Source organism: Nomascus leucogenys, chromosome 16 (genome assembly GCF_006542625.1).
Source record: "Nomascus leucogenys isolate Asia chromosome 16, Asia_NLE_v1, whole genome shotgun sequence".
Taxonomy (NCBI): Eukaryota; Metazoa; Chordata; class Mammalia; order Primates; family Hylobatidae; genus Nomascus; species Nomascus leucogenys.
The window spans coordinates 72,732,173-72,759,027 of record NC_044396.1 but is presented as its reverse complement, the minus strand read 5'-3'; the positions used below and the strand labels follow the sequence as shown (position 1 = coordinate 72,759,027).

Here is a 26,855-nt window from a genome sequence, read left to right as displayed (position 1 = left end):
AATCATACAGCAGAAAACAAAGTGTCTGCCATCCTTATTTCTGCCAAGCGTTTGAGCGCTGGTGCAGGTCAATGGAGCATGCTATCAAGCAGAAGGAAGGCCAGTCGGCTCACTGCCAAGAAGCCTCTTTTGCAGGGTTGCAGGGTTGCATTAATTATATGAGCAGGGGCCGGTGGTCCTTGGAACTCAGGGCCTTCACTCTATCAGAACATGAGACTAGATCACGGTGTTGAGGCTAGACTTGCCCTATGCAAACAGCCTGGAGACTCATATAGAAATCCAGACCTCCAATTCACTTACTTAAATTGGGAGGTACAGATTCATGATCTGAAGACCAAATCCAGCCTGCAAGAGTCTTTTTGGTTTGCTTGCCTTTTATTTTACTCGTGGGGCCAAATGATATTTTTTACAATTTGAGCCAATTTTTAAAAATAATTTAAAAGTATATTTCTTGACAATCTTAGAAAATTGGAAGATCTGACCCCTGTGCTTTTCTGAATGGCAGCAATTGCTGGCTGGAGCTAAGCAGTGCTGCCCCTTTACATGAAGTTTATACGCTCTAGTTTTGCACATCTCTCTCACCATTTCTGATTATTCCCCAAACATGGGGCCATTTGTTATGGTACTTGCATTGTTTTCTTGTAATAGAGACATATCTCTCCTATGGTTATGACTCTATAAAAATTTGGAAAACTGAATAGAAGGCTAGAGGGAAGATTGTTTCAAGAAAATTGAAAGAAGACATGTTTCCTTTTGAAGGCAAAGAATAAACATTCTGGCCAGGTGCAGTGGCTCATGCTTATAAACTCAGCACTTTGGGAGGCCGGGGCTAGCAGACTGCTTGAGTCCAGGCGTTTGAGACCAGCCTGGGAAACCTGGCAAAATCCCATCTATACAAAAAATACAAAAAATAGCTGGGCATGGTGGCATGCACCTGTAGTCCTCAGTACTCAAGAGGCTGAGGGGGGAGGATCGCTTGAGCCCAGGAGGTAGAGGCTGCAGTGAGCCGTGATCACACCACTGCACTCTGCCTGGGTGACAGAATGAGACACTGTCTCAAAAAATATAAATAAATAAATAAATAACAACATTCTGATATAATCACATATGTGATATATATAAATATAATATGTACCTACCATCATTCTCCTTCGGTTACAGGCTTCCACATTTGCCAAAGAATCATAATAATTTTCACCTTGAAAGAATTTCAGAACTAACTGGTTTTAAAGGATGTTTTATGGCAAAATCTAAGTTCACTCTAAGTGGATTTTATTGTAGAAAACACAAAACAAAATGCTCCCTTTAAAAAAAAAAGAAAGGAGAGAGAGGAGTAGGAAGGAAGGGATCCCCAATATCCCCAAACAAATTTTTCAGTTGGTTAACTTTCTGGAAAGAAAGTAAAAGGCAGTAAAAGGTTTTGCAATCTTAATGAAATTTCTACTGCAATGTAACACTGATCGGACTTGGGGGCATTGGTGTTGGTGACTAAGAGGAAGAGCCACAATTTTTTAATCTTTCAGGAAGCCTAAGGGACAGAATTTAAAGCATAGCCATGTAAGGCTGACAGACTCACTCTTCGGAAAAGAAGTTAATCCTCTTGGGGGCTTCCCTTTAAAAATAATTTTAAAGGTCCTCACTCAGAGAATCAGGAATGTAAAATTTGAGTTTCAATTGACTGAAGCCCAGTGGAAAGGGGACAAGATGTGGACTCTGTCAAACTTAAGTCTGAATTCCGATCCTTCCGCTCACACTTAATGTGACCTTGAGCAGGTTTCTTCATGTCTCTGTGTTCCAAGTCTCCATTTATGAAACTGGGATGACTTCTGCTTTACAGAGTTGATGTGAGGCTTGCATGAGAAGATATGGCAAACTGGTTAATCGCAGGCCCTCTCAAATGTTGGTTCAGATTCTCTTTTTTATTTCCTTTGTTTATCATTATGATAGCCACCATAGACTGGAATGCCTATTACAGCTATGAGCCACCTAATGACGTGTCAGTCAAGGAAGGACCACATATATGACAGTGATCCCGTACAATTGTGTTATATTTGTCTAACATGCTATACAAGTTTGTAGTCTAGGAATTAGTCCATAGCCTAGCTGTGTGGTAGGCTACAGCATCTAGATTTGTTTAAGTACCCTCTGTGCTATTTGCACAAGAAATTGCCTAACAATGCATTTCTTAATACATATCCCCATCATTAAGTGACACCTGACTATATTTGCCAGACTGGCGCCCCTTACCCTAACTTCCAGATTTCCCTGCTTTTAAAGTTGCTCCAGTCCTTTTCTAAGCATTTTAAGACATTTGAGCAGGTGTTATTCTTTTTTTGTAAATGGTCAAGTTACAAATATTTTAAGATTTGCAGGCCTTATGGTCTCTGTCAGGATTACTCAACTCTGCCTGCCATTGTAGCATGAATGGTAGCCATAGACAACATGTAAATGAATGTGTGTGGTTGTGTTCCAATGAAACTTTATGAAATCGTGTAGCTAGTCCATGGAAAATAGTTTGCCAATCTTTGCATTTTACTATGAAACTTCAGAATCCTGTACACATTGAAATTTTAATGCCTTAGGATAAAAATTTCAGTTTGTTTTAGGAAAGAGAGGGAGGCAAGGGAAAAGGGAGAAAAGAAATAGCTGAAGAATTCAATGTGAATTTATATTCATTACACTATTATTTTAACTAAATATAGAGAAAATAATCTTTCCACTTGTCTTAAGCTATTTACTTTAACTAGGTTGTCTACCACTTATTAGCTCAATGCTCTCAGACATAGTAAGACTAGTTAATATTTATTGCTCACTTCCTCTAGGTGAGTCCTGTGTCAACTGCCTTACATGCACGATTTTATTTAATCTTTAAAATAATCCTATGAGATAAAAATAATTTGGAAACACTATTTTAAAGCCAAGTAAATGGAAGCTTAGAAAGGTTACTTTTCCTAGTATCACGGAGTCAGTAAATTAAGTAACTGGAATTTATATCTAGGTAATTTGACTTCACAGTTGTTTAACCTCAGTTTTATTACACACAAAAATAAATTATCAATCTATATCTTACTGGTTTCTTGGAAAGATTACAACAGTGAAAGTATCTGAAAATACCTGAGTAACAATCATGGGGCACTAAATCAGTTCCTTTTTGTTTTTCTAGTCTACTAAGCATTCACAATTATCCAGCAATTTTTATTTTTAAGAGACAGGGTCTCACTCTGTCACCCAGACTGGAGTGCAGTGCTGTGATCATGGCTAACTGCAGCCTGGACATCTTGGGCTCAAGTGATCCTTTCTACTCAGCTTCCCAAGTAGCTGTGACTGCAGGTTTGTGCCACCACACCCAGCTAATGTTTATTTGTTTTATTTTATTTTTTTGTAGAGACAGGGTTTTGCTGTGTTGCCCAGGCTGGTCTTGAACTTCTGACCTCAAGTAATCATCCCACCTTGGCCTCCCAAAATGCTGGGATTACAGACATGAGACACCATGCCCAATCATTTATTAAATATTTGTTGAGTTCCCTCTATCTTCTTGGGTTTGACTGATCTAGAATCACCAATTCCTTGGTAGAGGAAGTTTTAGTGTTGGCTTGGCAAAAGAAATTGTTTCTTTAGCCAAGGATATATGATCTTGAAGAGTCTTTGGCCTTGAGTTTCCATAATGTATCTACTCAATCTTTCTTAAAACGCTATCTTATCTGCATCAGAATCCTGTTGATAAAATTTGCATTTTCAGACACTAACTAAGATCACAATCATCAGAATGTTTTGAGGTGGGGCTCAGGTTTCTGCATTGTTATCCCCAACTGTATGTTGAAAAAAAAATATTTAACCTACAAAAAGTTGAATCATATAGCCTAAACCCATTTATCTATCACTAGATTCTCTTACTGCTAATTTTTCCACATTTGGATCTCTTTCTCTTGCTGTTACACTCTCTTTGTTTCTGTCTCTATATTTAAAAGTTAGTTTATAGTTTACCATATTTCCTAGAGAGTTATTTTCTTTCTCCATTTGAAAGTTAGTTATAGACATCATGTCACCCCTAAACACATCAGCACATATATTTTAAGAGCAAAGACATTTCACAACCACAATACTATTATCACACTTAAGAAATTTAATTCACATTGATGCTATTATAAAATATAGTCTATATTTAAATTTCTTCATCACACACAAAAGTCCTTGTAGTTTCTCTTTGATGATTTAATCCAAGATTTTGCCTTTTATTTGGTTTTCATGTTGCTTTAGTTTTCTTTCATTTGGAGCAATTCCACCCTGTTTCTTGTCTTCCATAACTTGACATTTTTGAAGAACCCAAGCCACTTGTTTTTTTGAATGTCCCATAGTCTGGATCTGCCTATTTGCCTGTATTTAGATGGTAGATTAGATTAAGCATCTTGTGGTACTTTATGCACTTTTACTGGGATATATAAGAACAAAACAAACTGCAAGGAAATTTTGAACTTGTTCAGTAGTTTTGTTGTTGGTATTGCTATTGAAACAGTAATTCTGAAACAATTTTCTTTTATATTGTAGAACACAGAAAAATGAATTAATCTATTGGTATTTTTGAAAACCAAATTTCTCACTTATTGGGAGATACAAATGTGAATAAGGAAAGGTAAGGAAGCGCCTTATGATATTAGGTTTGAACTGGTGATATAAGTATGAATGCTGTCTGTCTTCCTTAGTAGCAGTAAGCTTACCTGGTTCCTATGTGATCTTTCTTACTTGTGCTCCAGATCTAGGTTCCTATGTGACCTTTCTTACTAAAAGGAATCAGGGATCTTTAAAGGAATGGCTGATACCAGGACTAGGCAGATAAAATACAAGTTAATCCTGCCAGAAGGCAAAAAACAAACAAACAGAAAAATGCTTAAGGACAAAGGGGACCTGTCAAAAGAACACAGGAGTCAGCTTGAACAGGCTCATACTGGCCAAATTTTGGATATCAAAACAACAAACAGAATAATGATAGTAATGAATTATGGCATATTAAGGAAGAATCTATGTTGAATGAAATGTAAAAACAACAGCAACAAAAATAGCTGTATATGGGAGAACTAGCTCTTCATTACAGAAGTATGTCTGCTGATAAAGGTAGAAGGAATTATTAGATATGTTTCTTACATTTTTAACATGCTCTCCATGTGGTTCTAATTCCCTCCAAAGTTTGGGAACAACTGCTAGATGTTACCTTGAAGCTCTTTAATTCTATAATAGCCATAAAACTTTAAACATAGTCCCTTCCCAGCATAAATAATATTCAACATAAACATATGAAAAACAGAGATTCTAGTTAACCAATGATGATTTGTTTTCTCCTTTAAATTACTTCTGAAAGCATTTTTCTTCACTCTTCTGTATACTTGTCAGTCTGGCTCTTCCTGAAATTTGCCATTCTATTGTAGTATGTTCCTGGGAGAATTCTTTCCCCTCTCTACTTCCACTACAATTCCCTTCCTCTGTGGTGCAAAATATTTATACTCATGGAGATGGGAAAAGGAGGCAGCTGCCTTAGACTGTCTCCAAGCTCTGCCTTTTGCTTGCTTTAGTTTTCTTTGTCCCTTCACCAGGCAGATGAGAACTTTCAGACATCCAGTTGCCTTTTTGGAGTTTAGGTCAGCAGACATTGTATGTAAATGCAGTGTTTTGTGATACCTCAAAGGGCTTGAATTTTCATTTCAGAAGGGAAGTACAGCAATTGCATTTTGCCTTTAAATGTGTGTTCTTCCTCTGGCCTCCAAGTTTTACATCTAAGTAAATGATACTGTCTTAATCTGTTTGTGCTGCTAGAACAAAATACCTGAGACTGGGTAATTTATAAACAACAGAAATGTATTTTTCACAGCTCTAGAGGCTGGGAAGTCCAAGATCAAGGCACTGGCACGTTTGGCACCTAGTGAGGGACCGGTCTCTTCTTCCAAATGGCACCTTGTTGCTGAATCTTCCAGAAGGGATAAATGTTGTGTCCTCACATGGCAGAAGAGATAGAAAGGCAAAAGGTGCTACCTAGCTCCTTCCAGCCCTTTCATAATGTCTCCAGTTGCATTATGAGGGCTCTACTCTCATGATTTAATCAACTCCCAAAGGTCCCCCCTCTTAATACTATCATATATTGGGTCTTACGTTCTGACATGAGTTTTGGGGGAACACATATATTCAAACCATAATAGATACCTAAATGCCCTTATCTAGGCCCTCAACTATAATGCCTTTAGGCCATGACCTGTTTCGTGTTCCACTATTCCCTCAAACTTGACAAATCTAAAATGAACTCACATCACCTCCTGACAAGTTCTCTCACACTCTTTCTGACTACCTAAGTTCGTGCCTTATATTGTAACAGTTATGAGCACAAGCTTTGGAGGAGAACAGATGTAAGTTAGACTAGGTTTGAACCCCAACTCAAATGCTTATAGGAAGTGTGAACTTGTTGAGTGCAACATTCTCATCTGTAATATGGGGATGATATTACCTACCTCAAATAATTTCTGTCTGGAATCAATGGTATATGTTAAGTACACACAGAGTCTAACACAGTGTAAAGGTTTAATAAAAACTAATTATTATTTCATTGGCTTCTTCTCCTTTTCCTAGTCTCTATCCAAATAAATCATCACGAGCTGTTAAATCTTTTTTTTAAAACCATCTCTTTTATTTCCACAGAAATACTGATTTTTAGCCATCCTGCCTAGGCCATTGAACAATCTCCTTAAGTCGTTTTCCTGCTTCAGTTTGCCAAAGGCTTGTATTCCTATTGTGTGCAAGGAATCATGCTAAAGCATCTCAGTCTTTCCCAGCTACTTATTCCTCAATCTGTCACAAGTATCTGTTTTGATAACACCTCTCTTTTGATTAAGAGGAATGAATGGCTTCTCAGGGCTTTTAGATAAATTCTACAGTAAGTTTCCAACATATTCATAGTGAAGAGCTATCATTTAGTCCGGCCTAGTCTGCTTCCAGATGTGTTCTAGTAAACACATAGCTTTCTTTTGGTGAATTGCTTATTGCCCCCAGTCTAGCCATGGAGCTTTGGCTGTCAATCATGTTCTCTATCTGTGTTCAGAAGGATAGATACGTAACTCAAGCTGAGTCACCTGACTCCTCCCTTTTCATGAAAGTTTTCTCGAATTGAGATTAGGAGAAAAGTGTCCTTTCCTTCCTGGAAGCCAAGCTGAGTACCATGAACCTGAAAGCTGCCAGTGGCCATGGTTTAGCCTTGTACAGCCTAAGAAAATGCAGTGTGCTGGTATCACATTCTAGCTGTACTTGAGGCTCATTTTTCCCTTGATCTTCTGGCAGATTGGCTATGTGAACCAATGCATTTCCCATTGGCACTTAGTGTCAGTTGAAATTACATCATTTGGAGCCAAGTATTCTGACTAATAACACTATCTTTTCACCAGATCACTGTCTTACTTCTTTCCCAAACCCATCCAAGCTGGTCAACCCACTGCTCAATGAAGAAAATGCACATCCTTTTTCTTCTTGCCTTTGACCAAGTTGGTCTCCCTGCTAGGAATGTTTTCTCTTATGCTCCAAAGGCTGTAATTTATTTCAGACTCAACTCAAAGCCTACCTTTTCCATGAAACCCAATTTTTTTTGCCATAAGCACAATCTGAACATCTAAAGTTTAGATTCTAAAACCTGAAAGTACTGAAATCATCTCATATTATTTCTAATTATTAGGTCATTAATTCTTGCTATGTCTTTCCTTTCTACCAAATTAGAATCAAAATTATGGGCTCAATGAAACCATCAAATCAAATTCTATCATTTTATAGGCAAGAAACCAAAGTCTAGATGTGAAGAGATAGTTCCAAATCACAAAGACATTCAGGTAAAAAACATTACAATTTACTTAAAGATACTCACGTCTGACTGATAATAGTGAAGAATGCACTGAAAAGGAAAAGCATGCGCCAGTAGCTTAAGTCACTGCAAAATGTCTATGTTGTTAGAAGAGTGGGAGGAAAGATAAAAAATAATTTAAAGGAAGTGGTACAGTTCGTTCAATGATGAAAAATGAAAGGCCCTAAACATTCCATCATCTGGAAATATTCCTAGGCAGCAAAAGTCTTGGTTTACCTTTAAGAGATTCCCAGAGCAGTAGAAGAACTTGAGGCCCTTGCCAGAGAAGGCAGTGGGATAAGGATGTGGTATTTGGGGACTATTCCAAGTTTCAGTTATAGTTAAGGAATAGAAGGAAGAGATATCCATTTAGGATATAAGAGAATTTGTGCTAGTCATACTGATGGACTAAGAGTCCAGCACAAAGAGGTAACAGGGTGGGGCGGGGTGTCTGGAAGGAAACTGCTGGAGCAGAGAGCAGTGGGTCAGGTGAGTTATAAACAAAAGTGAGCCAGCAGGTTATGATACAGAGTAAGAAAAGAAATTTGCCATTTCTCATGAATCAAGGGAGGGACACAGAAATGACTCCATAAAGGAAGTAGAGATGGTGGAGAAAGGATGCAGAGGTCTCCTCACATATAGACCCCGATGGCAAATGTTCTCCTAGTAATTTAATAACCAATCTCCTTTGCAATTTGAAGAGTATTAATAGTTTAGCAAGGTCCTGAAATAGTTATTTCAAATTTCTTTTCATATTATTTTAAAGATGCATACGGGTGAAACTTTGATTTCTTATTCCTTGTTACTTCCCACATCTGATATACCTACTTAGGCCCATTTGCTGAAGTTTCTAGTATGTAGTGGGATAGCTTGCTGTTAGGAGTTGACAGATCTGTTATGTTTGACATGTCTGCCAAATGGAATCTATCATTCCACAGTTTCAAATGTATAATCCCTGAGGCAAAATGACAAATTTATACCATAGATATTAAAATACTAGTACAAAGTTTGTTTCAACAGTGATCGTTATAGAAGAGAAGTAAAAAGAGTAGAAATCAATAACAGATGACGAAGGATAAACAACTAATTACTTCACAACTCTGCCTTAGGCTAAGCCTGAAAACGTCCCCACAATCAAATTCTAAACATATTGAGCAGTCAAATAACTCTCACTTGACTGACTGGTTGGCTGAGAGTCTGGGTGATGGTCTATCTAGTTTACCAAGGACTTGCCCAGGTCTATGCAGGTATATGCAATAGGGAGAGTTTCCCAATCCTTTTAAAATGGTGACATACCTGCTAGCCAACTGGGGCACACCAGAGAAGAAAGAAACCACTCAGCCTTCTAATCATGTGCCATCCCCCATTCTCAGTGCTTTACCTTTAAAATAAGAATCACTAATCTAGCATTGGGATTTGGAATCTGGAGGCTGGCTGCTTCCAGACTCATTTCACTCTCAGCCCTGCAGCTACCTAATTCTCCCTGTGGGCTCTTTGTGTACATGTCTGTCATCCTGTCTTGATCATCTTTGCATCCCTGGGTGTGCCTGTCTCCAGCACCTGCCTAAGTTATTTACCAAAGTATACGCTCAGAAACTGTTGGTTGATACCTGTTTAAATAGGCAGGCCTCATCTTGGGAGTTTTGCATCTCAAGAACCCCTCCTGCTCCGCTTTCCTTCTGGTCTCTGACATACCCATAGATATCAAAGAGCTCTCCATTTCCTCTTCTCCAGTATTCGCATTGTATCCACTCTCCATTCTACACGCACTGGAAAAATCCCCTTAAAGATGCTCAATCTGTTATTCACGAAACACTATCAAAAGCACGGTGATCATATTTTCCAAACTGAAATATTGGAGCACATATTCTAATCAGTAGAAATTTACTTAGCAGGTAATTGAAAGTAATTTTTGAAAACAGGACTGTTCTTCAAAACCCAAAACATATGGTTGTTGAAACTCAAAGAGGACAAGGAAGATGGTCTGTGTTATGATCCTCCAAGGCCTCAAGCTGTGGCCTGGTCCAACCTATCTCTCTGATCTCCTCTCTTACCTCTTTTTTCCTCCCATGGGCTGCCCCAGCCACATTGACCTCCTTTGGGTCTTTTGAACCAGACCAGCTTGGTTCTGTCTCGGGTGCTTTGCATTGGATTTTCCTTCTCCCTGGGACCCTCTTTCCTAGATCTTTACAAGGCTTGCCTCTTATTATTCATGTCTCAGTCTAAATGTCACCATTTCACAAAGGCTTTCCTTAACAGCCAGCATCTCCAGTAGCCCCTGGTCCTCACCAGCTCTCAATTTTATGACTGCTTTTTCTTCCTAGCATTTACTTCTACATGAATGTATCTGATGTGCTTACAGTCCATCTCCACTTCCACCCTACCCTACAATGCAAGCTTCACAGAGAGTCTTTGCTGGTTTGTCCACTCCTGTATCCCAGCACCAAGAACAGTGCCTGGGACATGGTAGGGGCACAATAGAATTTTATGGAATAAACAGAACACAGTTCTTTCCCCACATGATACTGTTATGTATCTGTGGCTACTGTGGGGCTGAAGATTGTGTGACCTACTCTTACAAGGCTAAATCCATCCAAATATCCATAGGAAAATGCGTATCTCACGGGAAAGAGCAACAGAAGGATCCCAGTTTGGGTTGGGTGGGAAATGGAAGTCCAAGTTAGGACTGGAAGAGGATACAGAACAGGGGACAGAGTTCAGTGAAAGAAATCTGGTAAAAAGGGGGCTTTAGGTATAATTTCCAGAATCCTGAAGTTGGACTGTTCCTAGACTCAGCTTTGACACAAACTTACAGTGTGGCCTTGGATCCTTCCTTGCACTGCTCTGAGCTTCAAATGCCACATCTATGAGTAAGCAAGCTGGAGGTCGCTTCAGACCATTCCAGTGACCATTCTCTGAAAGGGGACACCTAAGAGAGTACATGCTTTCCTAGTTATACACAGCATGGGGCCGCAGTGCAGTTGTCCCAGCCTTACTGAACTGAAAAATGAGGTCAATAAGGTATGCCTTTGAGAGTCAGCATTAACAATCAGAGGCCAGATATGTGGAGTTGTCTGAGATGGGAACAACAAACACTCAGGCCTACTTGAGGGTGCAGGACAGGAGGAGGGTGAGGATTGAAAAACTACCTATAAGGTACTATGCTTATTATGTGAGTTATTACCCCAAACCCTGTGACATGCATTTTACCTATATAAAACACCTGTACATGTACTCCTGAACCTAAAATTAAAAAGTACTTTTTGTTTTTTGGGGGTTTTTGAGACGGAGTCTTGCTCTGTCACCCAGGCTGGAGTGCACTGGCACAATCTCTGCTCACTGCAACCTTCACCTCCTGTGTTCAAGCAACTCTCCTGCCTCAGTCTCCCAAGTAGCTGGGACTACAGGTGCCCGCCAACACACCCAGCTAACGTTTGTATTTGTAGTAGAGACGGGGTTTCGCTATCTTGGCCAGGCTGGTCTCGAACTCCTGACCTCAGGTGATCCGCCCGCCTGGGCCTCCCAAAGTGCTGGAATTACAGGCATGAGCTACTGCGCCTAGCCATAAGTTTTTTTTTTTTTTTTTTTTAAAAAAGACAGGCGAAGTATAACAAGACCACAAGTCACCAGTTTCAACTTGTTAACATGTCTATAGAAAAAAAATGTGTTCACTGGGGGAGGGCAGGGTGTTCTCTAACCTTGGAAAGAAGGAAAGGCCACAGGCACCAGCTGGTTCCACCCTTCTCCATATGGTCTAGGGGAAGGGCCTTCCTCCTCAGTGTCTCCCTCCCAGTGAAAAGGCTGGCTTCAGTGTGCAGACGAACACAGGGGCTGTAGCTAACAGGCTTTGAGGATTTTCAAGAATGTAAGGGCAACAGTTAAGAGTCTAGACTCTCGCAGCTGGCTTTAAATCCTGACTCTGCCATTTACTAATTACATGACAGGGGCAACTTATTAAACCTGAACCTCCCCTTCTTCACCTGTGAAATGGGAATGACAGTAATAGTAAATATCCTCAAGAATTGCTGGGAGGATTAAGTTAATATGTGTAAAGCACTTAGAATAGGGGCTGTAATTATGATTCCAATGGCAAAGCCATCTCTGGCTAACATACATGCCTCAGGCCTAATAATTGTCTCCTCTCATTCCGATGCAACTTTCAAAAAGCAACATACTCCTTCCCATGTAGGTTTGCTTACACAGAAAAAAAAAATGTGCTTATCACAGAGATTCTGAGAAATTCCCATCCCAGAGCCTACAATTTTTCTTATGGCAAATCAATATATTATCCGTGGTTGTGCCTCGGCCTCCCACATTGCTTGGCCACAGAGGCAAGATGCAGGCATGATGTTGATGCAGGATTTCTGTTCCAGGAGTAGATCTGTTTTGGTATGTAAATCTTCACACTAGCACTCTGGTGCCTATCTCAACCTTAGTGTGTCTGGATTTCAACGCAGATGCTCAGGCTCTGGTTTCACTGAAGAATGATGCACGTGAGTCCTCAGTCTCTAAAGCAAGGGGCCAGCTTCAGCTGCTTTTCCGTCCTCAGAGTGGATGGTGGTACCACCTCTATTAGTTCCTTGTCTGATTCCGCACATCACAAAGGGCTGGAGAGCGCCTGAGGCTGCCATCCCTGCTCTGGCCACCTTTGCATGAAAGAGTAAAGAATTTTTGGAAAATGGGTGAGTTAAAAATATAGGAAAAGGGAGAGCTACAAGCAGAAGCACTAACCCAGAGCACCCTCTCACCTGCAGTGACCCCGCCTTCTCAAGAAAACGTCCAAATGTTTTCATTTCATTCCTTGACCTGGCTGGGACTGCACTCTTTAGGGAGTCATCTGAGCCTTTAAGCCTCCTTGATTAAAAGTGTGAGTCATTCTAAAAGATTTAGAGAACTTTCAACGATGATACACATCAATGGGAATGTGTTCAATAAGATTTATTTCCTCTCAACACCTTGCTGGGTTGGGTTTACTTCAGGAATTAACAGAACTGTGTGTTTTGTTTTGTGTTGTGTTTGGAGAGAGGGTAGACAGCAGTGGGAAGGGGACGTAACTGAGAAGCATGAAACACCTTAAGCGGACCATGAGACCTGCTTAGAGTTACGGGAAAACTTGAGAAGTTCAAGGATAGAACAACTCAGGCTCGTTCAGGTGTGGCATGGGTTATGTGGGCATTTCTGGATTGGTCTGGAAAGGTAAACAACCACTATAATATCGTTACCCTGGAAAAATGCAACTTGAAATCTAAATAACTAACCTGCAAAGCAACTTTTGAAATGCAACCCATTCCAACTGAATTCTTAAATAGGGGGCTTCTTATATGGGAACTCAGGAAGAAAGAGAGGTCCCCAGGCAGCATTTGGTGTGGCACTGGGAAAACAAAGATAGGTCAAAAGCTTAAGAGCATAGAATGAGTTACAGCTGGAAGAACATTTGTCCCTGGGGTCTGAGTCAGGCATGACCTGTTGAAAACCCCAGGCCAGCAGAGACATCTGCCCAGGGCAAGATAGAAAACATTTCCTGCATTTAAGGACAGGAGGTTTAAGCCACTTGGGCTATGTTGACTCTTCATTCTAGAATCTGGGTGTGTCCGGAATTGGTGGGTTCTTGGTCTCACTGACTTCAAGAATGAAGCCGCGGACCCTTGCGGTGAGTGTTACAGTTCTAAAGGCGGCGTGTGTGGAGTTTTTCCTTCTGATGTTCGGATGTGTTCAGAGTTTTTTCCTTCTGGTGGGTTCGTGGTCTCACTGGCTCAGGAGTGAAGCTGCAAACCTTCGCAGTGAGTGTTACAGCTCTTAAGGCGGCGCGTCTGGAGTTGTTCGTTCCTCCCGGTGGGCTCATGGTCTCGCTGGCTTCTGGAATGAAGCTGCAGACCTTCGCGGTGAGTGTTACAGCTCATAAAAGCAGTGTGGACCCAAAGAGTGAGCAGTAGCAACATTTACTGCAAAGAGCGAAAAAACAAAGCTTCCACAGTGTGGAAGGGGACCCGAGCGGGTTGCCACTGCTGGCTCGGGCAGCCTGCTTTTATTCTCTTATCTGGCCCCACCCACGTCCTGCTGATTGGTAGAGCTGAGTGGTCTGTTTTGACAGGGCGCTGATTGGTGCGTTTACCATCCCTGAGCTAGACATAAAAGTCCTCCACGTCCCCATTAGCTCAGTTAGATACAGAGTATGGACACAAAGGTTCTCCAAGGCCCCACCAAAGCAGCCAGACACAGAGTGTCGATTGGTGCATCCACAAACCTCGAGCTAGACACAGGGTGCTGATTGGTGTGTTTACAATCCCTGAGCTAGACATAAAGGTTCTCCACATGTCCACCAGACTCAGGAGCCCAGCCGGCTTCACCCAGTGGATCCCCCACCGGGGCTGCAGGTGGAGCTGCCTGCCAGTCCCCCACCCCGCACTTGCACTCCTCAGCCCTTGGGTGGTCGTGCTGTGGAGTAGGGGGTGGCACTCATCGGGGAGGCTCGGGCTGCACAGGAGCCCATGGAGGGGGTGGGAGGCTCAGGCATGGCGGGCTGCAGGTCCCCAGCCCTGCCCCGCGGGAAGGCAGCTAAGGTCCCGTGAGAAATCGAGCGCAGTGCCAGTGGGTCGGCACTGCTGGGGGACCCAGTACACCCTCCGCAGCCGCTGGCCTGGGTGCTAAGCCCCTCATTGCCCGGGGCCGGCAGGGCCGGCCGGCTGCTCCAAGTGCGGGGCCCGCCAAGCCCACGCCCACCCGGAACTCCAGCTGGCCCGCAAGCGCCGCGCGCAGCCGCGCAGCCCTGGTTCCCGCTCGCGCCTCTCCCTCCACACCTCCCTGCAAGCTGAGGGAGCCGACTCCCGCCTTGGCCAGCCCAGAAAGGGGCTCCCACAGTGCAGCGGTGGGCTGAAGGGCTCCTCAAGTGCCACCAAAGTGGGAGCCCAGGCAGAGGAGACACCGAGAGCGAGCGAGGGCGTGAGGACTGCCAGCACGCTGTCACCTCTCATTGGGACAGCATATTCCCTTTTAACTCCTGGAGAGCCCAGGAGTCTGAGTTTAGCTTCCTCCCGGGAACCCGGGTGGAAAGGAGAGACAGGTAAGAACTCCGCAAAGGCAGCGAAGCCTGGGTTTCAGGAAGCAGAGGGAGGAGACCTGGATCGAGTTACAAATGAGTTGTAAGACCCAGGGACAATTCTACGGGCTGGGTGTGAAACGGAGGGCGGCTCAGGAGGACCGAGTGAGGGCACCAAGGTGGGACGCACGCACCCAGAGAAGGTGCAGTGTGGGCGCCCACGGAGTGGGGGAGCTGGGAAGAAAGGGGGCTGCGGTGGGCTGGAGAGAAGCGGGACGGGGAAGGCGCTCGGGAAGCTGTCCCCGCGGCGTGGTGCGCTCTGGGGACAGAGGAGGGGAGGTCTGGGCGGGCGGGCGGCGGGTGACCGCCGAGGCTGCGGCGGCTGGAACAGGTGAGCGGCCGCTGGGTTGTGGGTCCCCGCCCTTCACCGCCAGCGTGCCTCCTCCCACGGACTCTCTCCAGGCTGAGCTGCTCCGCGGCTCCGCTTGCTTTGGGGTTTTGCAACTGGCTGCTGGCTTTTTTCCCCTCCCCTGTCTCGGTCTCTCGTTCTTCTTTTAGGTTGCTCCACCCCGCTCAGGATCAGGCGAGGGGGAACCAGCCTGACTGCAGCTGCCAACTCCCGCCGAGTGCATTTGCGAACTCCCGGAGCGGAGTCCCGCCGGCCGCCACCTCCCCGCGGGACGCACTCTCCTCGCTCCCACGGGCCCCGCGTCCTCCCCCCGGCCACCCTTCCCCACTTTTCCCCCCTTTTCCAATCACATGGCATTTTAAGAATGCCGGAAAGATGGCGGTAGCGGCGGCGGCGGCGGCGACTGGGCCGGCTGGCGCGGGAGGCGGCCGGGCGCAGCGGAGCGGACTCCTGGAAGTTTTGGTGCGGGATCGCTGGCACAAAGTTCTGGTGAACTTGAGCGAGGACGCCCTGGTTCTGAGCAGCGAGGAGGGCGCTGCGGCGTACAACGGCATCGGGACCGCCACCAATGGCTCGTTCTGCAGGGTCGCCGGTGCCGGGCACCCGGGCGCGGGCGGCGCGCAGCCCCCGGACTCGCCCGCCGGGGTCCGCACCGCTTTCACCGACCTGCCCGAGCAGGTGCCCGAGTCCATCTCGAACCAGAAGCGTGGCGTGAAGGTGCTGAAGCAGGAGCTGGGCGGGCTGGGGATCAGCATCAAGGGGGGCAAGGAGAACAAGATGCCCATCCTCATCAGCAAGATCTTCAAGGGGCTGGCGGCGGACCAGACCCAAGCCCTGTACGTGGGCGACGCCATCCTGTCCGTGAACGGAGCCGACCTGCGGGACGCCACCCACGACGAGGCGGTGCAGGCGTTGAAGCGCGCGGGCAAGGAAGTGCTGCTGGAAGGTAAGGGGTTAACAGCGCGCGGGCCGCGCCGGGCGCGCACACACCTGCTCGGCTTCCCACCCGCACGCTCACACTCACACTCGGCCACAAGCGGACACACCCCAGGGGGCCGGGTGTGTGTGTGTGTGGGGGGGTGGTGGAGGGAGTGGCAGCATAGAGTTTTGTCAACTTTTACCCACCCTGGGGGCAATTTGTCTCCAGCCCGCAGTCTTTCCAGGCTTTAATCCAGGAGGGGTGTATGGAAAAGCGAGGCTAGCACGGTTTCCCAGCCGGATTGCCTGCTTAGTATACGTTGTTTCATTTTTATCTGTGGATAATCCTGGTAGAGTGTAGGGACTGGGATATGGAATTGAGAATGAAGGGTGAACTTAGAATATTCCTACATCCAACGTTGCCAAGCAGGGCTACTGCGTAATTGCAACTCATAGTTTTCCGCTTTGGCAAAATTTCCCACTCCAGAGCCTGGGCAGCCCAGCAGAAGAGGGTTGACTCATAAAGGGGTGAGAGAGAGGTGGCAATATTGTGAATGCTAAAACTCCGACTATCCTTCTGGACGTTCCCCCTGCAAATGGGGAACTAGGGTTATGCCTGGAGATTTGTGTCAGGGGGCGGGAAATACGTTGCAGTTTTGGGAAAAATTCACTTTCCCTACCGGGCATCTGGCCGGTCAGTCTGGATTCCAGGTTCCTCTGGGTGGAGAGCTGGTGAAGTGGTTTTTCTGGCTGCGTTTTCTGGAGCCCTATCTGAGTGGTGTGGAAACAACTTTGCATTTGTAAACAGTTTCCCCTGCGTGCGAGAAGCCGAGAAACTACTCTCTCTCTGGAGATCTGATGTCCCCAGTCCCCTCATTATTGAATGTGAATAGAATAGGAACCACCGTTTTGCACTGTTCATGGCTATGTTGAGTTATGTGGGGGAGAAGGGCATATGGTAGTAAACTGAATTCTCCTGTCTGGCTACAGCTGCATTTCTCACTTGTTTCTCTTCTCTTTAGTGCTGTGTACGTGCCTCTGTCAGCGCTAATAACGTGTAATTATTTTATCTGTTTACTCAGCCTAGCCTAGCTATAGATTGCGGTATCTGGAGTCTTTTATTTAGTGGTGAGTCTCTCTTGAGCTTAGTTGCTCCATGACATGCATGCTGAGTAAATGAATAAATGAACCCATAGCTATTGAAATAGACTATTTCAGCTGAGACCTTGTAATATGGTGATTGATTTAAGCCCTAAACTAAGGACTTAAGTCAATTTTCTGCTTACCTAGTCGTGGCACTAGTATGTGAAACAGAAAGTTTAAAGTAAGGGTGCCAGCATCGCTAGTGTGTGACAGCTGATGCAACTCCCTGGTATGTCATGGTCCACCTCCTGGCCCACAATGCAGAGAAATCCTCCCCCACCAACCTTGTTTGTCTAGAGGATTTGTGATGTCTTCACAGTCAATTGCCACCCTGGACCCAGAAAGTGGAAAGCTATTTGCTTTGGCTTGATGATTAACGTAACAGAAAAAAGTTTTCTTGATTCAAGTGTGTGTTGGTTTGTGTGACAAGGGGCAGGTGGGATCTGGGGCAAGTGTTATTTGGACTATAAACTGTTGGGCACCTGCTCAGTTTGCAATACTTACTGTAAATACTGGGGGAGGGGTTGGGGGTGGGGCGTAAGGCGGGTCATTTTATTTTAGGTACCATCTTTTATTATGTCCCTTTTTTTCTTCTTCTCCTTGCTTTCAGTTTAATGAATAATGACTTGGTAAAGAGGTAAAAAATATCTCTCACCCAAAAAGAGGAAGAAATTTCTCTGCAATTGAAAATAAACTTAGAGAAAGAAAAAAAAAATCAAGCAGTTATGTGATTTTCTTGAAACAGAAACTGAAAAGTGAGTTTCATAAAATCCTCTAACATGACATTCTTAGAACACTTTGTCATTTGTCACAGGCAGGACCTCTGGAGAAACCCTGTGGGTCTCCTAGATACGCACCTTTTTGGCTCAGTGTAGCAGCCTTATCCTCAGCCCAAGTTTTTCAAAATCAGCTGCTAATGAGAGAGGCGGAGGCCCTGCTCAGAACAGTGTCTCTTGTTCTGAGCCAAAGTGTTCATTCTCAACGCAATGGTAGTCATCAAATACCATTAAGTCAAATATCACAATCCTCTCTTTTGTAGCTTAGTCTAATACAGGGATTCCCAGTTGAAGGGGCTTATTAGGATCACCTCAAGGGTTTTTTAAAAATACATACCTACTGCGCTCCAGCCTGGGCGACAGAGCAAGACTCCGTCTCAAAAAAAAAAAAAAAAAAAAAAATACGTACCTGCTTCTTATTCTGAAATGCAGTGTGGATTCCAGAGTTTCTACATAGGAGAGGCTTTGAAAATGTAATCTCGTTGTATGACAGGGCAAAGGGAGATGTTTTAAAGGTACATTTATATAGCAAGTGCACCCTTTTTTTTTAAACCTAGATTCCTTTTTGTTTGTTTATTGGGGGAGTAAATGGAGATTAGTTTAGTACTCCAACCACCGCCTGTATGCACCCCACTGCATGACATGCGCCCCCTCGTGGAGAGTTACTACCTCTACGAGTGGAACACCTTGTAAAGTGAAACCCTGGAAAAGTTTCAATGCCTGCATTCTAGGCATAGATTCCGCCACAGAATTAACATAACCTTCCTGAGTCTCAGTGTCTTCATCCGCGAGATGGGAATAAGAAAACCTGCTGGACCTGCTGACTTTTCAGGGCTGCTGTATGGAAGAACACATTGAGAATGAAAGGCATATATCAAATATCTGCTGCAAGTAGTTGGTTTTACAATTCAAATGAAATGAACATGAAACTGTCCCTTCTCAAGGACAGTCCTACCTTTTTCCTTTACTGGAGTTTATATTTCTCATTTTTATAACACTTTTTTTTTTGTACTATGGTGTAATGCTGGGAGACCATTCCTGTGGGACCAAAGGAGTTAAACAGAACCTGGAGAAAGAGCATCATAACAATAGCTAACATTTCTTGAGCACTTAATATGTGCCAGGCTTTACCTGTTACACTTATAGTAACAGGCCAATACTGTTGTTATTGTTCATTTTACTGATGAGGAAATTAAAGCTTACAGACATTAAGTTTTTTGCATAAAGTAACATAGTGGTCGGCGCGGTGGCTCATGCCTATAATCCCAGCACTTTGGGAAGCTGAGGTGGGCAGATCACAAGGTCAGGAGTTCAAGACCAGCCTGGCCAACATGGTGAAACCCTGTCTCGACTAAAAATACAAAAATTAGACGGGCATTGTGTCCCATGCCTGTAATCCCAGCTACCTGGGAGGCTGAGGCAGGAGAATCTCTTGAATCCAGAAGGCGTAGGTTGCAGTGAGCCGAGATCATGCCATTGCACTCCAGCCTGGGCGACAGAGCAAGACTCCATCTCAAAAAATAAAAAATAAAAAAAATGTAAATATAAGTAATATAACATAGCCAGGAGCATTCCAAATCTATCTGATATAAAAGCTTATACTTTTAACCTCTAGGCAATACTGATGCTCTGAGCTTCCACTTGGAACTGTGTACTTGAACTGGTTGGAGTTATTGGGTTCAAAGCATTCTTCTGCCCCACTCCTGAAGTGCTTGGGACAAATCAGCAGGAAACAGCAATTGCGTGGGCCACTCAAAAGGGAGGGACGGGAAAGAGGAGTGAGTCTTAAAAACCTAATGCACTAAGTGTCTGCTGTCAAAACGAAGCTGCTGTAACATGGACCAGCCCTATCATGGTTAAACACATGGCCAGCAAGGAGACTAAATGTAATCCAAACTCATATCGTGAATAAGCTCTGCCAGTTAAGCTGGTGTTTAGCCAATATTCATTAAAGTTAAGATCAGAAATCTTCACACCACAAGCTCATTTCTCATTTTAAGGAGTAGGGGCAGGGACTGCGCATCCAGCCATGCAGGTATTGGACCTGTAATTCCAACAACAGCATTCACATAGGCTGTAGTGTCAATGGCACCCTCTGGAGCTGGGCACAGTGCACCTGCACAGACGTCCTTGGCAGCTCCAGGTCAGGGGGGACAGAGGAGTTTTTTGCTCTTAGATTGATAGTAAAATAGTAATTTGAAATAGGTCAACTTTTTTGTAACTGAAGCTACAAGGAAATTAATTTATCCATAACTTTGTTGAGATCAAGAAGTTCAGAATCTTCTGGAAGACTCATGTTGGAGTATGGAGGTGGGGTGGACTGAATAATCCTTTGATCCAAAAGGTCTCCTATGGAACTGGACTGGAAAAAGTGGAAACTCAAAGAAGAAAGTCAAGGACAGTTGTTGACATTAACCCTGTCCATTAGAGCTTCCCCTTCAGCAATGCTCCCCTGGAATGTTTGCCTGAGATGGTCTGGAACCTCGCTTTCACAATCACTTTCTCCAAAGGTGGAAGTGGGAATGATCAAGGAGGAAGATGGGAGCAAGGGAGGGGCAGTGATTTTCTGGAATAAAATATCAGGATTGGAAGAAAATTTGAATTTTAAGGAGTCTTATTTTATTTAGGATGTACAGATTCTTGAAGAATACCCAATACCCTGGGATTGAAGTCTTGAAACCCAGGTTTTTATCTTCTACTAGTTTCACTTTTACAAGAAATTTCATCTTTTTAGGGCTTAGTTTTCTTTACTGGAAAGCATAGGGAGCTGGGTTAAGCCATCTCTAAACCTTATTCTGTCTTAAATCCTATAAACTCAGACCCAGTGCACATCACTAATAACAAGATTTTAACACCCCTTTTATTATTGTAAAGTGAATTTCACAAATAACATAGCCTAACTCTAATTTAAGTTTAAACAGCAATAGTATGCCCTAGTAGTAATATAAAGGAGAAATAAATTGTTAAAACAAAAACAATAAATTGTTAAAACAAAAACATGTTTCAATAGATAAATGCATGGACACAACTACACCAGAGGTCATAATGAAAGAGTTAGATGCTGGCACTATTTATGTTAAATCACTACCAATGCACTGCTGCACATGAAGATAAGTAGGGCTGTGTGGTATCATTTACATTTAGGAGCTAGACAAGCCTTTCACTGTGAAGGACTACCCCAGGTGTTCCAGGATCTCCAGGTTCCCTGGCTTCCTTCACTAAATGCCAGCAGTGTGACACCCCTTCTGCACTTCATCGCTAAAAAGCCTTCATAAATTTCTGAACTGCCATTCGGGAGGGAGGTATGGACCCCACCTTCTTGAGAACTGGTGTCCTGTAAGAATGCTAATTCTGCCTCATCACTTTGTAGTGCCTAACCTTTTGCAAACTCTTTTTCGAATATAATAATAGCTAACACATGCAAAACATTGTGCCACATGCTGTTTTAAGCACTTTACACGGATTAACTCCCTGGATCCCGATGCTATTAGTATCCCTATTTTACAGACAAGAAAACTGAGGCACAGAGTTTAAGTCACTTGCCACTTATTCACACCGTGAATAAGTGCTGAGTCTTAGATTCAAGCACAGGCCTTATAGCTTTTAATTCTCATAAATGGCCCTAGGAGATAAATAGATAAGGGATGCTTATCCCCAATTTGTTGATTAGGAAAGTGAAGCTGCAAAGGTTGGAATGATTTGTCAGCATTGGTCTTCTGTTTTCTTATCTGGTGTACTAGTTTTCTATTGCTGCTATAACAAATTACTAGAAACCCTAGTAAATTAAAACAACACACATTTATTACAGTTTTTAAAGTCAGAAGTCTGACACAGGTCTCACTGAACTAACATCATCAACAAAGTTTTATTCCTTTCTGGACGTCTAGGGGAGAACCTTTTTTTTTTTTAATTTTAATTTTTAAATCTTTTCCAGAATCTCCTAGAGACCACCCACATGCCTTGGCTATTGGTCCCATTCCACTTTGAAAGCCTGCAATGGCGGTCTCACATCAAATCACTCCAGTCTCTTTTCTGCTTCCCTTTCCTTTTTAAGGACCCTTGTGATTACTTTGGTCACTAACAAACACACCAGGATAATTCTCCATTTAAATGTCATCTCCTTAGCAACCTTAATTCCATCTTCAACCCTAATTCCCCTTTGCCACATAAGTTAACATATTCACAAGATCTGGAGAAGACCAGGACGTGGGTGTGTTTGGAGGGGGGGTGGGCATTCTTCTGCCTACCAAATCTAGTTTGCTGAAGTTGTAATGGTAAGAAATGTCCTGGGTAGTCATTAGATGATGAACCGCACCTTTATAAATAATCACTTCCTCTCTCATTGCAAGAGAGTTTCTCATTGATTTATATATTTGCTCTTTTAACAACTAATTTATTGAGTGTCTTTTATGTACTATACACTACTAGAACATTGCCCTAAAGAAGCAACATTCTGTTGACAGATACAGATAAGCACCATGCAGATACCTACAAGAGGGAGGAAAAATGGCTACATTATGGGCATTATGAGATGCTGTGGTAGCCCATGGGAAGGGTATCTGGTCTGTTCTTGGACAGGGCAGTATAGAAGGCAAATGCCTTCAGGCAGCCTAAGAAAGAGCCTGGGCCTCATCTGTAGGTCAGTGTGGCTAAGAGGGCAGAATGTGACCTTCAGACTACTGAGGGGGAAGAGTGGGGAAAAAAAAGTAAGGAATCGAGGACCATGCCTTGGGGGGGCTTATTACAGAATTGGATTTCAGATTGAGGGTAAAGTGTTTTAAGCAGGGAAATGTCATGCTCAGTTTTGCATTTAAGGTAGATCACCCTTTAGAGTAACATGAGGTTGGTAAGGCTCTGGTAAGGCTCTAGTAAGGCTAGTAGGTGACTTCTTACTCTCCAAACAGGAGCTGGAAATCAGATGATCTAACACTTCATCAGGCCCATCCTGCTGTATACTACACAAACTGAAGACACTGTGAGGTGGACAAAAGGAAGTTAAAGAGGTATAAGGCATGGCTTCTGATTTCAGGGAGCTTCAAGTAATTGAGGAGGTAGGGCATTTGAGGCTGATTATGAAGTACTTGAGCCAGTGATTAGCGATACAAGTTAGCCTTTAGCACAGTGCCTGGAACATATTAGGCTGTTAAAATGTGTTAGAAAGGAAAAAATGCTAAAGGATAGATGAATGGATGGGTGGAAGGAAAGAGGAAGGAATAAAGGGAGGGAGAAAGGGAAGGAGGGAAGGAAGGAAAGGAAAGGGGAAGGGAGAAAGAAAAGAAGGAGGGAAGGGAGAGAAAGAATTGGAAGATTAGTTGCCCATTTTATGACTCACATCATCCACCATTCGTACTACTGGACTATGGTGGTAAACATTAGACATGGTATAATGAAAGCTATACCTTGTTCTGTAGGGGAGTAAAGAATGACTTTATAGACCTAGGAAACATTTAATGTAAGCCAATCTTGAAAGATGGTTGACGAAAGAGGAGCCAGACATGATTACAAAAGGTATAGGTGATGTAATTATCCTTTTAATGTTATACAGGTATTTATAACCACCTTTCTTTTGACCCCCTATGGCTCAGGGAGCTACAAGTCTGAATATGTAAGAACATTTTCTACCTGAGGAGATGAAAACTGTCTGCTTAGATATTTTAATTGCTTCTTTTTTAAGCGTATGTAGCAATGTAAGAATTCAGACCATTTTCATTCCGTGAAGCTGATCAGAACAGCCCTTCATTCCTTATTTCTGCTGTGGTTGGGTAATGCTCTTCATGTTCAGTGGTGCATTTTAGCAGTCACCCCATGGAGTGTGTATTAAAAATAACTCACTCCACGTGGCTCCATATTTGTGAAAAGCTTCTAGCTGAATCTACCAGTGGTCTGTTTGGTGAAGGAAAATTATTCTGTGGTAGCTACTGGCCTACTAAGTGTTCCATTTCAAATGATGCACTTCAAAGCTGTTAATGTTTTCTAAAAGCCAGAAGTTCCCTTGCATTTACACCAAGTGTTTTAGATACCAAACCTCATTACCCACTTCACTGGCCTTGACCTATAATGATGCTTGCCTTTAGCTCTGGCCTGTACAGTTAAGACAAAAATATATAATACCCACCACAAAACCAATGCCCTAACAGACTCGTGCAAGTGAGCACCACTCTCAAACAGGGGTAGACAAGATGGAAAAGCTTATGATTAATAGTGATTATGATGGAAATTAAAATGATGACCCATACTTTTTAGCTCAGTACTTTTTTATAAACGACTACTTCTACCTGTGGTTTGAAGCATCATTCTTTGCATGTTGGTGAACGTGGAAAGATATATCTAAACTGACTGGTTGGTGAGTATCACTGCATTTGACATATCCTGTTTATTTGCATTGCTGTTCAAACTGCCATTGTTTCTTCCTGTCACAGTTTTTTTTTTCTCTTCTCAAAGCAGGTTAGTGCAGTGGTTTAGAGGATGGGTGTTAGATTTACTCTGTCTGGACTTAAATTCCTATGCCATTTATTTCTAACTGTGTGCAAATTACTTAACTACAACTCTCAATTTCTTAATCAGTAAAGTAACTTCCTCTTCGTAGGTTTGTTCTGAGGAATAAAAGGATTATGTATGTGAAACAGTTAACTGATTGCCTGGAATTAGTAAGTCCTAAATTATATAATATGTCACATCTCATGCTTAGCTAAGTATTATTTCCCAATAATACTTAGAGTTCAATAATACAATAGAGTTCAATCGTATAAGTTATAGGGTTTAAACATGTTATATAAAGTCGTTTAGGGGTACAAGGAACAATTTGGGATTTGCCATATAGGGAATGGAACAGTGTAACGAATGACCAAGGCGAGGTTGTTTGCTTTGTGGGGTGAGAGTTATGATTCCACACGGGTGTATTTCCTTGATGATTTTTAAGCAGCATCAGATGTTTTCCATCAACCAGACCACAGTGTAGGCTGCTGTGGGTTTTGGTGGGCAAATATGAAATCTGTATTAAAATGCTGGTTGTGCAGAAACATGCAGGAAACTGTTTTGTAAAGGGAAAGCCAACACATAAGGATTTAACCTACACAGCAAAATTCAAACTTCTTTGAAAGTTTGAATTTTCATTTACTTCAATCTTCCAGTAATTATGGAAATGTGGAAATATTAACCAAAAAAAGCCAAAATGTTTCTTTTATTGACTGTTAATTTATAAAACTTCTTTCTATAAATTTACATAAATGTAATAACATAATTGTTATTAAACCAACACTATACTTTAGTTTTTTATTCTCTACTTAGTCCTGTGCTTCATGAAATCCCAGAGGCTATCCAGTGGAAGATATATCATTGTTTATGCACCTTTAAGAAAGAAAAAACTGTCTTCAATGGGGAGTCTAATAAGATACCTGCTTAAAGTTGGGACACCAAAGGGTTATCTCTTCAATGCAGGCAAAAATGAGAAATAGACCCATCACTCAGAAAGGGAACTTGCAACAAAGGAACTTGCAGGTCTCAAATTTGGTCCTAGTAGAAGGAAGGACAAATATCTTCCCTGAGATTTTGATTTTACAGTGTCATTGTGAATTTAAAAAAAAATGTTTAGATAGATAATTTAATTTAAAGTGGTCTCAGGTGGGGAGGCCCCTGGACAAATGATAGGAGCAGCTGTGAATACTCTCTGGAAGAACTCTAGTTCCATCCAAGTCTCCAGGGATTTTAAGATGTCAGCCATTTTCAAGGACATTCTCAAAATCAGAGATGATAAAATATGAAAAAATCGGACAGTTTGAATTGATTAAATACAGTGCATAATAGTCATACAATATTGTTAAAATTATGAATTTTGACAATATTTGTAAGGTGAGATCTCGTTGATAGATTGAAGCAAAATGGAATGAAATTTCCATTACAGGAATGAAATTAAACTCCTTTCCTTCTAAAATAGAACAGTCTGGAGGAGAGACAGGTGTAGAGTAATAAATTACATACATATAAGTTACAAATAGATTTTATAAAACAATAATAAATTATAAAGGAGTGAATGTTGCCACAGAACTTACAGAATGACCAGAGAAACCATTACGGATATCTGAAATTGAATGGAATGTTTCACAGAAAAGGTGACTTATATAGTAGAGTTACATTAGCAAAGTGAAACTTAAAATATAGGTAATTATTTGGCTTTTTGAGGCCTTGCATTTCAAATACTTTCATCTGAAACATTCTTTCATCTGCAATGAAAATCAAGGTTAATGATTTTTTCTTGCTTGCTTGTAATATTCCTATATTTTCCTCTGTTCTCTGCTTCATTTTTAGAATTTTTCTAAAGCAAAATAACATATGATTACAGCATTTCTTTGCATACCTTTCTCCATAGCCTCTTCTGCCAAGAATATTAGACTATATATTTCCCAGAATACAAAACTTAGAGTATTAAAATGTATATTCAAATATTAAAACATATATTCTAATATTTTAACCTATATTCATATTAGAATATATTTTAATATTATAAGTAATATGCTTATACTGTTTTTTCTTGATATATCAATTCTAGGCATTATTAACTAAATCAGGCTATGTTTACAAAATTATGACCATGACAGTATCATTCCATTTTTAGCCAAGTAATATCTATGATTAGATTTCTTGGAGTTATTAACCACTTCTCTTTTTTCCGTTTGCTTAGTATTTTTGTACTTATCCTAATTTTTTTCTTTC

The 26,855-nt window shown here is 42.4% G+C and overlaps 1 protein-coding gene across 1 annotated transcript in view; it reads left to right on the top strand.

The window, feature by feature from the left end:
• Window positions 1-15,390: 15,390 nt before the first annotated feature.
• The window catches only part of SNTB1 (syntrophin beta 1), a 279,652-nt gene continuing 268,187 nt past the window's right edge, over window positions 15,391-26,855 (top strand). The window contains exon 1 of the mRNA XM_003256162.4: window positions 15,391-16,255. Coding sequence (XP_003256210.3) covers window positions 15,685-16,255 — 571 coding nt within the window. The 5' untranslated portion in view covers window positions 15,391-15,684. The remainder of the gene's footprint in view (window positions 16,256-26,855) is intronic.